This window comes from Pempheris klunzingeri, chromosome 14 (genome assembly GCF_042242105.1).
Source record: "Pempheris klunzingeri isolate RE-2024b chromosome 14, fPemKlu1.hap1, whole genome shotgun sequence".
NCBI lineage: Eukaryota > Metazoa > Chordata > Actinopteri > Acropomatiformes > Pempheridae > Pempheris > Pempheris klunzingeri.
Window position 1 is genome coordinate 4,213,150 of NC_092025.1, and position 14,993 is coordinate 4,228,142.

Consider the following 14,993-nt stretch of genomic DNA (forward strand, 5'->3'; position numbering starts at 1 on the left):
CCTGCGAACAATTATCTTGTAATGATGATCTGGAAACAGGTAATGATGGGTAATAAGTGGAGCGAGAAATCCTCTAGGGGTCAAACAAAAGTCAAACCCTAACACAGATGGGTGATTGGAAGGGAGCAAGGCAGAGAGAATGATGGTGAGGGAAATGAAGCAGGAATCACAGGATTGTACATTTAAAAAAGAGTGTGAATATAGCAGAAAATTACCCAGACAAACAAGATACCTGAAGAGGAGATCAGTTTCCAGCTGATGGAAGGATCTGGTTTACCGCTGGCTTGGCACATTAGGGTGATGTTGGAGCCTTCATTTACCACAATATCTCTTGACAGGTTGATGATTTTCGGTGGTACTGTGAAAGCAAACGAAAAATGTGCAATTTAATGAAGGGTGAAAAGGAATACACATCAAGCTCAGTTTACTTCTCTTGGGAAGTATTATTCTGCATGTGAAAACAATTGTAAAGGGTCTTTTAAGACCCATGTTACAAACTGGGGACGTGGAGTTTTAAAGACATGGGCATTTACCAGGCAGGGGAAGTCTAATGAAAAGACACTATGATTATGGGAAGTGTAGGAACCATTTTTCAAGCTTAACTTGTAAGTGGAACAGAAAGTCAAGGTGTCTTTGTCTTTATTGCATCAATTTACCCCTTTAATTTACCCCTCCCTTTGTCTGTTTTTTGATTGTTTTTTTTTTTTATTCTTATTTTTTTAAATCTCATTCAAAAAACTTGAACTTGAACTATGACTAGAGTGCTACTTGATATAATTAATCTTAACTTTAAATACTTTCCTAAGGTGCTCTGTCATTGTTTTTTCATTGCAGCTTATTTGACAGAAATTTCATGAATTGAGAAAAAAAGAGAATTACATTTCCTGTACAGTTTTGCAGGAGAATGGCAGTTTCAATGAATTGAACATAGTATTTTTTACATGCTGAAAAAGTCATGCATATCAAGGTTGAATTATTTGCTCACACAGTCCAAAAACATTGTATATTTTATGAAGTCTACTGCAGCCATGGTACATCTCTCACAATGCCTCTGCCAACCACACTTTAACTTAAATGCTACTAGTAGTGTTTAGCTCATTCATTTGTAACCATTCCAACTGTTAGATCTGACTTGAATAATGTGTAAATAATTGCTTGTATAGTAACAGAGTTTCACCTCACATAACCAATAAAAATTTTGGACAGGATGATATTACAGACAACCAGTCCTGGGTGTACCTCACTTCTCGCCCAGAGATTGCCCTAAGATTAGCTCCAGCCCCCCCAACCCTGAAGTATAGACGATGGATGGATGGATGTAGATTTACAGCACATGCTCAATTTTGTCATTTTGCTGCACCTTAAAACCGTCATACCTTTTTATATGTGAAGAATCACTGATGAATGTGGTTAAAATTTGGTTGAAATTTATGAGACAATTCCCATTTTCTTCCCTACAGTCTAATGCAAAGCAGTTTTTAATGTACAGTGCAACACTTCACTGGAACAATAGATTTTAAACATAAAGATAAGAATACACATGATAACAAAACAGATTTCAACAGCATAAATTCAGTATCCGCTTTTGCAGAATAAAAGGCCAATGATGATTATATGAAAATAAAATCACTATCATGCTTAATTGTGTCTGCTTTGTGACAGACATTTCAATTTCCTTATGGACATGTAAAGCTTTTTGTTACTAAGCTTCAAATTCAACAAGCACAGAGAGTCAGAGTGAGAGTTCTCTCCTGCCTCACGCCAGTGACAATGAAGTCCATGCAGCTGGTTAGCTGGTGCTACTTGTCATTCATGACTGCCTACTATAAAGCTCTGGGGCTCGCACAGACTCTCTAACCTATGTAACTCTACCACATGTAGAAAGCAAAAGTCACTTGGTACAATGCAAATTGTACTGGAATTCTTAAGAGAGTGATCGTTATTCCAGCTGTTACCTGCATCTCACTGATTTTCTTCACATTGATATTCAGTGCTCTAGTGAGACATGCCTTGACTCCTATTTAACTGCAGAATCTTCCCAGGATTACTGGGTTCCTGGACATGCTGTTCCATGAGTCACTCAACAGAGCCAAATCCTCCACAAAGGCTAAGGAGCGTTGCAATCATACTCCCTTAGTAAAATCCTGTCCGAGGCCTCGCTAGTATATAGAGACATGGATTGATGTGCTTTATGGTATACTGAGTCAAAGGCCTTGTCAAAGTCAATGAACACCACAAGTACAGGCTTCTATTCTTGCTTTCTCAGTTTTGTTAGGCCTCCAATACATCCAGGTTTTCTGAGCAGCAAGGGAGTTCAATGAGCCTCCACCGCAGCAGATGCGGTAGTAGAGGGTATGTTTGCTTTGCCCATTTTTCAAATTATTCCAAAGATTTCAGCTGGTGATGTAGGGTAGCAGAAAGGAAGGTTGTCTTCTTCAGGAAGGGATTCAAATTGCCTTGAATCCTTCAATTTCCTATCTCCTTCCCACGTTGATTGGTACACCATCTTGACCATTCCTAGCTCAACTCGGCAGAGTTATCTTTCTTTCAGTCTTGCGGCAATTGCTCTGTCTTCCCAAGACTTGGTCTGTGTGTTCTTGTACTGGAATCTCTTTTTCAAACTGAGATGTTTTTGAAATCTGGTAACAATGGTTGAACACTCATGTTTCTGTGACTAAGTGTAAGCTGTCTACAAACATCTGACACCCCAAATAAGGGTTGGAAGAACTATATCCAAAACCACACTGACCATGAACACATGTTCTGACACCGTTAACACATTTTCACAGCACAGCACACCTCATTAAGTTTTGATAATGCTCTGTAAAGCCAGGCTCACATTACAGGAGCTTAGGTCAATTTATCCCCAATTCAGCCCTCGCAAAATCTGGTCTGGCACCTTGTGGGTACTGATGTGCAGCCCAGATTATCTGGTAATGTGGGGGGTTTACAGATGCAGATCTGTTTACAGACTCATTGGGGCCACCCAGATAATTAATAAACATGGTCGATATTTAGGATTCAAAGTCAGGACAGTAACTTTGCTACTTTCTGAGCAGGATCACAACAGCCAACGTGAAAGGCAAATCTACAAGGAGATGGAAACGCTGGAGCAGGTGATTGTTCTCACTGTAAACCATTAGCAGCAATGACACAGTGCAGATTATTATGAGATTACAATTGAGGTGTTGCATTACTCTCTCTGGCACAATAATCACAAATATAATGTGTAGTGTGTGATAAACTGATATTTTCAGTAGTGTGTTCAAGTTTGAGATTAGAGAGAGGAACATCTGTGAAGATTCTCCTCATGTGAGTGAAGCAACCAGATTTCAGAATCAAGATTTATAAACCCCCGTAGGGTGAGCCCAGCATAAGTCTAAGAAACTTGTTTTCCTTCAAACAAATACAAAAAAATCTTTAAATACAGTTTCACTTGTTGACACCTCCCAGGGATTACTGCAACGTTGAGTTGCATTGTGTTTGCACTTTTTGCTGTATAAAGTAGACCTGCAAAACTCTATTGATTTCTCAGCAGCCAGACAATTTAATGGGTACCAGTCTTTTTCTCAAGGCAGTCTGCTTAATCAGGTTGTCTTCTAAATGAATTATTGGACTAAGATCCTCTCAGGTACCGTACCTCTCTGCAGTACATGAGATGGATGGTATTCTGTAGAACTGTACTGCAGACAGTTAAATGATGCATTTGTTCAGTGAGAAATATACACTGTTGCCCATAAAGTTGGAAAAAAATGTTTTTTACCTCTTCTCATGAAATGATTGTGACAATGTGATTCATTCTTGATAAATTAAGTGTATATCTTCTCAACTTTATTGATCAAACTCTTCCAAACATATCACAGTGAAATTTAAACCACAATTAACTTTTGCAAACTGTGTATTCAGGCTTTAACAAAATTGGGGGTACTGAACAATTATTCCAACTTTATGGGCAACAGTGTATATTCTTACTTAAATTGTTAAGTAAGGAATATATATTTCACAAACTAAATGTTTGTGAAATATATATATAAAAACGTGATTAATTATATGTTTACATATAGCTAACTAACCAAGCATAAAAAGAGAACAATTTGCACAAGCATTTCAAATAGATCCAGCAGCCATCTTTAAGGAAACAAAGCCATTACAGTTGGGTTTTTTTTAGGTTTCAAGTACTGTAGATGATATTGAACAAAATCTCCCCCAGTGCACAGTGCTAAACTTTATAAAGCTATTGTAAAGGAGTGCGGAGCAAATTGTCTCTGAACAAATCATAGATCTACAATATAGAGCACTTTGTTGAATGCTGCTCAAAGGTAAAGATCACCTGCATGTGTGGATCACAACCTTTGCTGTGCCCTTTCAAATTTTATAGATCACCTAAAAAAACACTGAAATGCTCTTAAAATTGATCAAAGAGTTGTTTCCATATGAAAAAACCCAAAGCTGGGATCTACATCTTTGGCAAAAAACACCCAACATGGATGTAAGTCAACCTACAGTAAGTCTGAAAAGGTAGTGCAGCACATTCGATACATAACATTATAGCTAACAAAGCAACTAACAATATGTGTAAAGTTCGAATATTTATAAGTGACATTACCCCTAACTAATTTGACAGCATTAACACACAGTGAGCAAGGAAGTTCAAAATATGATGTGCAAGTATCTTCTTTTATTAGACATATAGTAAATCTCCCCTGAATGAGACCATACAAGTAAACAGAAAAATACATTCTTTTCAAAAGCAGTCAACAGTTCAAACTGACGGTGTGTCCCCACTGATCCAAAAGTTGATGTAATTTCTGCTGCAAGGAGACACTTCATCGTAGTTTACAGTAAACAAGGTCCCCTTGTGCACGGCTCAGAATATGCTTTACATAATAGAATGCGACGAGAATAAATAGAAAACAAAAAATAAAAAAAGTTTTGAGTTTCTCAAAGTAACAAAATAAAACTTCAAAAAATGTGTGTGATGTCTGTGGTCTATTTAAATATGATTTTCATGCAGATATTGATTGTTTATTTTACGTAGACTATTATTGAATCATCACTGGTAAATTCACAGATATTTTTCAAAATAGGAAACAAAAAGCTCTAGATGCCAAACAGATAAGAACTTAAATATTAACAGTGTGACTCTTACTAATACTTCCTTGACTACATTTTAACTTCATTATGTAAATGATAAAAAATGCCCTCATTTACTTTCTCTTTAATATGTTAATGTTGAATGTATCAAATGCACGTTTCCCCAGTTCCTGCTTCAACCTTGTGAAGCCTTTTGAAACAAGTTTTGAAACACTTTTCATCAAACATTCTTCATTAAGAGAGACGCAATGATTCAAGAATTCAAACTTAAGGATTCTAAAATTCCTACATGAGCCAGGAGGCAATGCCAAGGGAAAACTCCCCTTTAACGGGAAGAAACCTCGGACAGAGCCCGGCTCGAGGTCTGCACAACATGGAGTGTGTGACCACTGTGACTTGCAAAGATAGCTTTACTCAGATCAGCTAATCAACAATTGGTCAAGACCCACCCCCCCAAAAAAAATGAGAGTGAATTTCTTAACTGACACATAAAATATAAATAAACACTTAATTTGTCCACTTCAGACTGCTGACATCTAAGACTGTGGATCATGTCCCTCGCATCTCCCCCTGTGGTCACATTAGAGCAACCCTATCATTTAATGACAGTGTCATTTGTATGTGAAATATCAACAGATGTTAGCTGTAACCATGTCTGTGGGAGTATGCCTGTGTGTTTGTGCTGAGCTCAGCCTCTGGCTGATCTTAGAACTCAGGAGAAACTCAAGTTATTTCCTTTCAGTGTCACTCCTTTTTTCCTATCGCCTGTGTAGAATTTTGAAGCAGATTCATAAAGCCCCTGGATGAGGCTTTTTTTTTTGTTGTTGATTCATTTTCATCCTGTGGGGTCTTTGCATCAATTTAGGCAAAATTGGAACCTATCTTTAGAGAAAGCTACTATTTTGGAATAATATTTATATACATGGCTATCTATATCTATATATATATCTATATCTATATCTATATATATATATATATCTATATATATATATATATATATATATATATATATATATATATATATATATATATATATATATATATACATATATATATAAACAAGAAAATGAAGATTTGAATTCATTATTTTACACATTTGCAGATTTGTTAAAATCTGTGTACAAGTAATAATACCCATTAATCAACACATACTGTAAGATTTCTATACTAAAGCATTAGCACTCTGATGTGGCATGCTAAGACTCACATTCAGACAGTACTCAAATCATAAAAAATACCTCTGAAGATGTCTCAGGGCATATAAATAACATGTCCCAGAATATCAAAGGACATATTTGATGGCCGCATATGACTGCAATGATTTCCTCTGGATACCTCACACTTATTCGTTTTCCTGAATAAATATTATTTTTTCTCCTTTTTTTTATAAATTCCTGACAGATCTGCCCAAGCTACCTTTTTGTCATTTCCATTTCAAAGTAACAAGGACACATCTCTATTTTGACATTTGAGGATCATCAAGTAAAAGTGTACGAAAAGAGTGTCACCAGTGCTTTAACTTGTTTTAGTCACATCAGACTTGTTTGTAAGACAAAATCTCTATGAATAATTTATTGGATGTCAGCTTAATCCCCATTTACCCTTCATGAATGACAAAAGCATACAGCAGGCGTGTCAGCATTGCTTCTATTTAGCTGTGGTGTAAAAGGCCAAGTCTGAACCTCTGTTTGTGGAATAAATACAAAAGGCTGAGTTTCACATTTAGTCAACGCATCCTGTCAGGATTCTTGAACACTTTTGTGGTGATCTAGCTAATTATAATACACTATAATAAACAAGCAGAATTCTGCTCATAATCCTTGTTTGCTCTGAGACTGAGATGGTTTTAATTCTGTCTATGGATAAACCAAGACAAGTGTGCCATAGAGTAAAATTACACAAATGACATAACACATCATAACACTTAATGCTAGAGTATATATGACAGAGTGTATTGCTCATTGAGAATTCTGCAATCAAAGGAAGAACATTTAGAATCAATATGAAAGAACTACAAGTTTGTAGCAGGACTAGAAACACTTTTAAACTAATCCCCTTCTGTATTCAGTATTGTGCATATGGAAGATACAAATAGAGTTGTCTGTGTGTGTGTGTGTGTGTGCGCTGAGCCATAATGTTACCATTCTCTGGCCTTCATTTCATATAAAACATGTACAATTTCCTTTTTAATAGAGGTGTAACCTCACAGCATCTCTGAGAGACTGCCCCTTGTCAACTAGCAGGCTACTGTAAGACAGTTAATCCATCATTCTGGTGGTGGAATCTTACAGCATTTTTCAAAAAGCAATAGGTAGTACTTCACTAATGCAATATTATTTCATTTAAAGAACAAACGTGATCCTATAAACAATGGTTGCAGAATTGCTGCAGAACTCTGATCAACACAATTTTAGTCATTAGATTGTTTAGTTGCTATATGTTTGACCCGTCAGTCCATACATACCAGTAGTTTTCATTTTGTCTTTAAAAGAAAAATACTCTACTACTCACTGAACTTCATTTGTTATTTGTAATTCCTTGTAACTGCTGCTCCTTGCCTTTAAAAATGTATTTAACCATTTGTGCTACCAGACCTGACCAGAACCAGCAGCTGGTTAGCATAGAGCATTTCGCAAGTTGTCTCAGGAGTTGGTTGAAACCAGCACGGAGCTGAAAGGAGAGTGTAAGGTGGCCACTAACATGACTCCAGATGAATGCTGATGCTGCTCACAGTGCACTTGATCGTCCCATTCCAAAACGACAGTGATAAATGATCATTGTTTACGCAGGTGACCCCAAGTGGCTGCAGCAATTATGATGGGAGCAAAGGAGGAACCCAGGTGACATAGTGTAAAGATGGCTCAGTCAAAAACAGGACACCCTGCAGACCGCTGTTTATGCCATCTGTGGAACCAAAGACAACTTTGACTTATTTCTACTTACGCTTCATACATAACGTAACTTCACTTTAGTAATTAACATACTTATTTTAACCCAAACTAGGATCCTTTTTCCGAACCTAATCAAATTATGTCAAGTGTGTAACATAACTTAAGTTATCTGCGGCTGGTCCCTATCCGTCCTTTAGAGGAGGACGCTCATATGTGTTATGTTATATATACAAGATTCTAATTTCTGCTGGCAATTTGAGTTTTCACAAAGAGTACACAGTTTTCACAAAATCAGCTCCACAAGAGAATTGTGTATATGTCCTGAATCAGGCCTGACAAAGAGAAAGCAAACAGACAGCTCTCTTTCTGATAACACTTCATTTTCATGTGACACAACCACTTTATGTATTCTTATACATTAACCACTAAACTACTAGAATTCTCTTGCGTGTCCTCGATCAATCATGGAACAAAGGGATACATTTTCATGATCTTGTAAGACTTAACAGCCAGATAAACAGCTACTGGATTTTAGACGATGGCTGCCCACTCACATCTTTGACATCAGGAGTCCTATCTCTTGTGTAGTGGTCCTTCATCTTTCAGCTGGATAACAAATCCCTGTGTTCCCATGCAGTCACCTTGCTGAGATGCACCCATGCAAGAACTATATCTCAAACCCGACCTCTGACCTCCCACAGAGTGGGCGAGCTAAAAGAGAATTTCCCTACAGGGATTGATTGAGTAGCACAACTTAACAGTAGGGATGAAGCCAATACTGGCCACACGGATCAGAGTTTACCTAAACAGCACAGCATGGACACTTGCTGATATTTTCTAGCAGCAGGATTAATGAGTATACTGTAGCTGGGATGAAAGGACTCATCAGTGCACTGGGCAGGTGTCTCTTTCTCATTATTTCACAGTGCACCAAATACAGAATTTGCTAAATGGACACAGGAAAATGAACAACGCCTGGCTCTTCCTCTCAGGCATACAAAATCACACAGTGATGACATTCATGTCACTATTTATTTTAATGAAGCTGTCAAAAGAGTTTACTTTGAAAGCTGCAATAATATTGGAATCAGTAAAAGCAAACAGTATTAAGGTGTTTGCTTATCTTAGAATTAGAGCTGGTCCTAGGTGGAGGTGGGTGATTGTAATATACTGTAATATTTTAATCATTTAACAGTTTTTCTAGAATTTGTATAATTCATACACTTGATAGATAGAAGAGACATGCCAACATTTCACAAGGTCCATAAGGAAAACATTCAAAAATTGATTTAAATATGATTTTATGCTGTATATGCTTTGGTGCTTAAAACAGTCACATCTCTGTGTTCGTCTGTAAAAATGAAGTTTTTACAAACACATTTTCAATAGTCTCTAGATATGTTGCTTGATAGGCTCATGGTGGGCTGCATGGCAATGAGTAACATAAGATTACATCAGAGAAGTGTGAAGTCCACAACATATTTGCTTTTAAAGATAGTAAAGCTGCAGGCGTCCGCATATGGAGTTAGTGCAATCTCAGGAGATGATCTGCAATGACAGTAACAGAACCTGAAAACGAAAATGACCTCAATATAATGTACTGAATGTACTGTATGAAGATGAAGTGATACAACTGTCAGAAGCCCCTAGGGGCTGCAATACACACGGCTATTGAGTTGTTTAAAAAAAGTGAAACTGCTTATTTTCATTATTTAAAAGAAATGGGTGGAAATTGAATATGTTTTTGTTTATTTTGATTTTTCAAAAGAAATGGGTGGATATTGAATAGTCTGAACTCTTGGATGCACAGAGACATAAAATCCAGGTGTAAATAATTCCTTCCATTGTGCACCTTGTAAAATATCCCAGTGAAAATAGGTAAATAATAAAAAATGATGCGTGTAAATTATCCACCAAAATTTGAAAGATATATTTAGCCAGGCTGGCAGCTCTTTGAGGCTTGGCCTTAGCCTTAGCTTTAAGTATTACATTTTAACCTGATGATGGTGTGGAATTAAAGTTAACGAATCGCCAACAACATCGTAATGAAGCATTCCCTGGGGAGTCACAGAGTTTTATACACAATTCCTTGACAATCTGTTTAGTAGTGTGTTGATACTTTTTTGAGTGTTAGATGAACCAACACTGACATCACCATCCTCCACAAGGGTGGCATAAACTTTGTCAAGGTCTATACTCCATCAATACACAATACAAGGAATACAAGCGTTTTAATAAACAAGCTTTCTGTGTGGGCTGCAAAAAAGAAAACTTGTAATAGAATTCTTTTTTTTCTACACCACCTGCTACAAGACTGGAGATCTGCGAGATGGGCTTCAGTCAGGTGGCAAATATTTTCATTCCCCGTGTTGTTTGGTAGAGAGCAGCAGCAGCAGCAGCAACACTTACAGTAACCCTATACATTGTACTGTGGTCTTTACTGTTGTTGTTTACTATTTCTTGCTGCCTCAGTAAAGCAATTTTTCTTCTGCTTTTGCTGTCACAGTGACTTAGGACTAAATTCAAGTTTTGGTTTTCACTGATGTATATACACAATGTATATAAATGTGTATATAAACACACAAAGATCATTTGCACACAGCAGTGGTTGCCAGTAGCCTCTGTCGAGCAGCTACAGAACAAGAAATGTGCCCTCCTCACACAGTCTTGACCACCTCTGGTGGATATTGTATGAGAAGAACCCCAGTGCATCGGCTGTTGGGCATTTCTAAAGGTATAATTTGAAAAAGAAACGTACAAAGAGCATACTATAATAGAGTATTTTCACAGTGTTTCTCCATAAAAGACTAGTGTATAACAGGTGCCTTTGTTGTTCTACTACGTTTAATTAAGGGAATGACAAAACCACTTCACTGTCAGCCTGGCCAATGAGGTCTCAGCTAACACACCAGAGGTTAATACAGCCTTTATTCACAAGAAAGGCCAACAGGAGTCTTTAGTTAAACTGGTTAACTGGCGTGACATGTTTACATCGTGGCACTTCTCAAACCAGAGGCTGCAGATCTGTCAGCACATCTGTCCTTCTGCCTTCAGATGGCTGATGTGATGAGCTGAAGGAAAAGCTCTTTCACAGTCCTAAGCAGCGCTTGCGGTGGTCATTACACCGCAACAAAAACATGGCCCAAACTCTTACAATCCACCCCTGCTACCTCTCTTCAGCCACTTTTCTTTTTTTTGTTTGGTTGGCAATGGAACATGGAGGTTTTACATGGATTCACATGAGTGTCCTGTTTTAGAGTAGGTGTGTCCATTTAGTGTAATAGTACACTGGTTCAGTTCCTGTGAGACCTTTGTTGCATCTCAATTGCCTTGCCTTGTTTCTTCATACCATCAGGCATCAGACTGCACAACACCGCAGCACCCAGCACCTCCTAACGGCAGAGACTGTTACCATGGTTTATCATAACCACCAACAGCTCATTTTTGTAGATTTCCATTATATTTTATTCTTGTACATTTTTTATTTTGTATTTTTTGTACATTTGCAATATATTTTGTATTTATTTTATTTTATTTTTTTATTTCTTTTTCTTTTCACTGGAATTTCTCACTGTAAATGTTCTGAATGTAGCTGTTGTTCATATGTGAATTTCCCCTTTGGGAGATGAATAAAAGTGCATCTTAATCTTAATCTTAATCTTGTCACAGATTTGATCTAATCGTGTTCTTCTGAAATTCGTAGGTAAGACAGAGCTGATATGCAGATTGTTGTTATGGTGCCGAGTTCTACAAAGAACAGAAAACAAAACGCAACTGAGACCATCAAACGAAGGGAAAGAAAAATGATAATAGATAATGGCACATGGTGTCACATGGCTTTTAGGCCGCTAATCTTACATCAGACTGCTTTTATTTTCATGACTACACAGGTACTGAGATGGTTATTCCTGCTTTTATTTCATCCTATCTATAATATGGTAATTTCCTCTGTAAAAGGTCCGAAATGCTGCTGTAATCCTTTAGACCAGGTCTTTAAAAACATCTCATGTCACCCATTAAATTCCCTATTAAATTCAGAATCCAATTGAAGATTCCTATGATCACTTTTAGAGCTCTGCATGATCAGAACCACTGCAGCCCTTTATCAGCAGCACGACACTAAGCGCCTCTGATCAGGGTTTGTTGGTTGTGCCTTGTTGCAGCCCCACAGCCAAAGTAGACTGTGCCTTTGTAGTCATGGCTCCACTATGGAACTATCTATCTCCTGTTGGGTTTAAGATCTGTGGACGTTATGGAAACCATTAAAAAGCAACGAAGACTTGCTTCTATTAAATGTTATTTATTTATTTATACTTATACATTACGTTCATATTGTGTCTCTATTTTATGTCTTTCTTTTGTCTGTTATTCTGAAGGTTGCTTTGTTCTGATCTAGAAAGGTGCTGTATAAAGAGAACCTACAGAAAAGACCTGCCTGCATCCTTTCAATCAATGGTTTGGGAACTTTTTGGGCTCCCAGTCAGCTATAACAGAAACAGAGAGTGAGTTGTGGAGAAGCACAGTCTGCTGGCCGTGCTCCACAGTTGTATCCTTATGCATTTGTCTCTGTTTTTTTTTTTTAACCTAACTCACACCGTTTTAACCAAACCATGACGTCTGTGTACTGTAACACCCTGAGTAGGAACAAATCTGAGGCCTGTGCAGTGTCTTTTTTTTCTCTAATTCATTTTTTAAGAACAACAGGAAACATTCATGAAAGAGGCCCATAACTAAGCAAAATAGAGGGACTTTAGTAGGAAAAACCTCTGCAGGTTCATCATTTCCTTGCTCATAATCTTGGGAGTGATATGATTAGACTTAAAAAATTCCAGCTCAAGGTTCTCTAGACTGCCGTGATTAACTCTCGACTGAGATTGTGTGTCATGTAAATAATCTATGAAGTCATCTGAATCAGACACTGCAGTTTTACATCAGATGAATCATTGTGATTGGGCATGGTTCCAGGGACTGAATGTTTGTGCTGGAGAGCCATCAAGACCCACTGATCAAGTATTCTATATAATGAGCTCTTTTTTAAAACCCCAAACAAGTGCTTATCTCCTTTGCTAAACTTGACATCACTGTGCTTATGAAGCTGTTTTCACTGATCATGTCATTAGAGCTGCTGGTTGATTTACTTTGTGTAACAGCAAAATCATATTTGACACATAATCACACTGACAGAACAGTGCTTACGCCTTAAACTACTACAAACCCATAAGTACAGCAATCTAAGTAGTGTTTGAGTTTGAGGACAGTTACATCACACTGCATACAGAGAAATCCAATTGACTGTGACTGTTTGACTCTTGTGAATTTAGAATAAATTACAATGTGAAAATAACACATATGGTAAGGACACCTCAATGCCATTAACATTACCACATTTCTTTCCCAGCATCTCAGGTATGTGTTTCCTATATGTGCATATATAGCCCTCCAAAGAATATTGCAACAGTGCTGTTCTATTGGATAGAATGTCAGCTGAATGATTCAAGTCACACAAATAGTGTCCGAACACACTCTGAGACAGACCATTGAGACTGACGGCAATTTACAGATTTTCTGATGGAATATGTGCAGTTGCACTTCAAATGTCATCTTCCATGAGATAGACTTCCATTCACAATCAGCGGAGCATCTCTTGATAAGTGTGCTTATTCATTGATAATCCTCTGTTGAATATTCAGCAACCGGTTTCCATTTAACTGAAAATGACATGTATATGTTTGGATTCTGGTGTACGCAGTGGACAGGTGGTTCAACAACATCAGGAATCAGATGAGAATAGGAGATAACGGGTGATTCCACTCATGTGCTGAGGCCTGAGCACCAGCCGGTCTCCTTAAGCAGATCTAGATCCCCTCCTATCATTCAAGCAATCCTTAGTCTGCTGGTCCATTGAAGCCAGAACTAGCAGTCTGATCTGAACAGTTAGAACATAAACCTCTGTTGTGCACTTTGTAGCATGTATCAAAGTATAATGTTAATCCACAGCTGTGGAATGTTTGGCAGCAGAACTACATAGAAGCCAAATGCTCTGATGTTGGGTAAAAGACTTACAGGATCATTTTAGTGCATGTTTACTGCTTCATTGCCCGTGGCCCTGTAATAGTACCCCCCCTGGTGTCCTGTGGATCTGGTGATTCACTGTTTGAAGAATATTCTCTAGACTATGTGGCTGCTGGTACATATGTCAGCGGATTGCATTACTATTTTCAACTTTTGCCAAGCTGAGCTGAGCCGAGCCGTGCCATGCAGTGGAAAAGACGTGCATGTGTATGGAAGTGTGGCGATGCTGGCCCATACATCTACAGAACTGTTTTCTGTTTATTCAGAATGTGCTTTTCTCAGACGTGTTTTTTGAGGACAGTGAAAGTTTGCCACTTCATTTGCAAAATTTCACAAGATACATTTTCTTAATTTCTGATTTGTGCAGAAGCAGCAGTGCAGCAGGCGACGAGGTGCTTTAAACGGTAAAAATGTTATAAAATAAAATGAACAGACAGACACTATACTTTGAAGAAAACTTCTTTAAAAGGAAACAAGAAGTGAATGTTTCCACCCTCACTACTTTCACGAGTTCAATAAAAAGTTCACCTGCTTGAAGAAGATTCTACTGAGCTCCTTTTTGAAGTTTAAAAATAAAAGAAAGCTGAAGTCAGTTAATATCAATGTAGTTTTGAAATGCTGGTAGTGTTAATTGTCATTATTGTTGCATTTGTGTTGTTTGGCATCGTGTTGCAGAGAAAACTGAGAGCATAAGAAGTCCAAACTTGGACTTGAGGATGGTGTCTTATGAGCAGCACTTTATGTTACACGGATCATCAGCATATCAAATTGGTACCATTAAACCACCCCATTATGCTATGTGTATATAGCACAGTGCACCTCGCTGTGCCCTGCACCTCTATGAGGATGCACAACTCCACACATCATTTTAGCCAAAGCATCCTAACATCTGGTATTCCCTATTAACTGCATCCAGCGTAGCCCCCCTCTCCTTGA

At 37.8% G+C, this 14,993-nt stretch overlaps 1 protein-coding gene across 3 annotated transcripts in view; it reads right to left on the minus strand.

The window, feature by feature from the left end:
• ntm (neurotrimin) overlaps window positions 1–14,993 on the minus strand; it is a 348,403-nt gene that overhangs the window by 23,564 nt on the left and 309,846 nt on the right. For all 3 annotated transcript variants that reach the window (XM_070843471.1, XM_070843472.1, XM_070843470.1), the window contains one exon: window positions 233–358. In XM_070843471.1, the coding sequence (XP_070699572.1) occupies window positions 233–358 (126 nt within the window). The remainder of the gene's footprint in view (window positions 1–232; window positions 359–14,993) is intronic.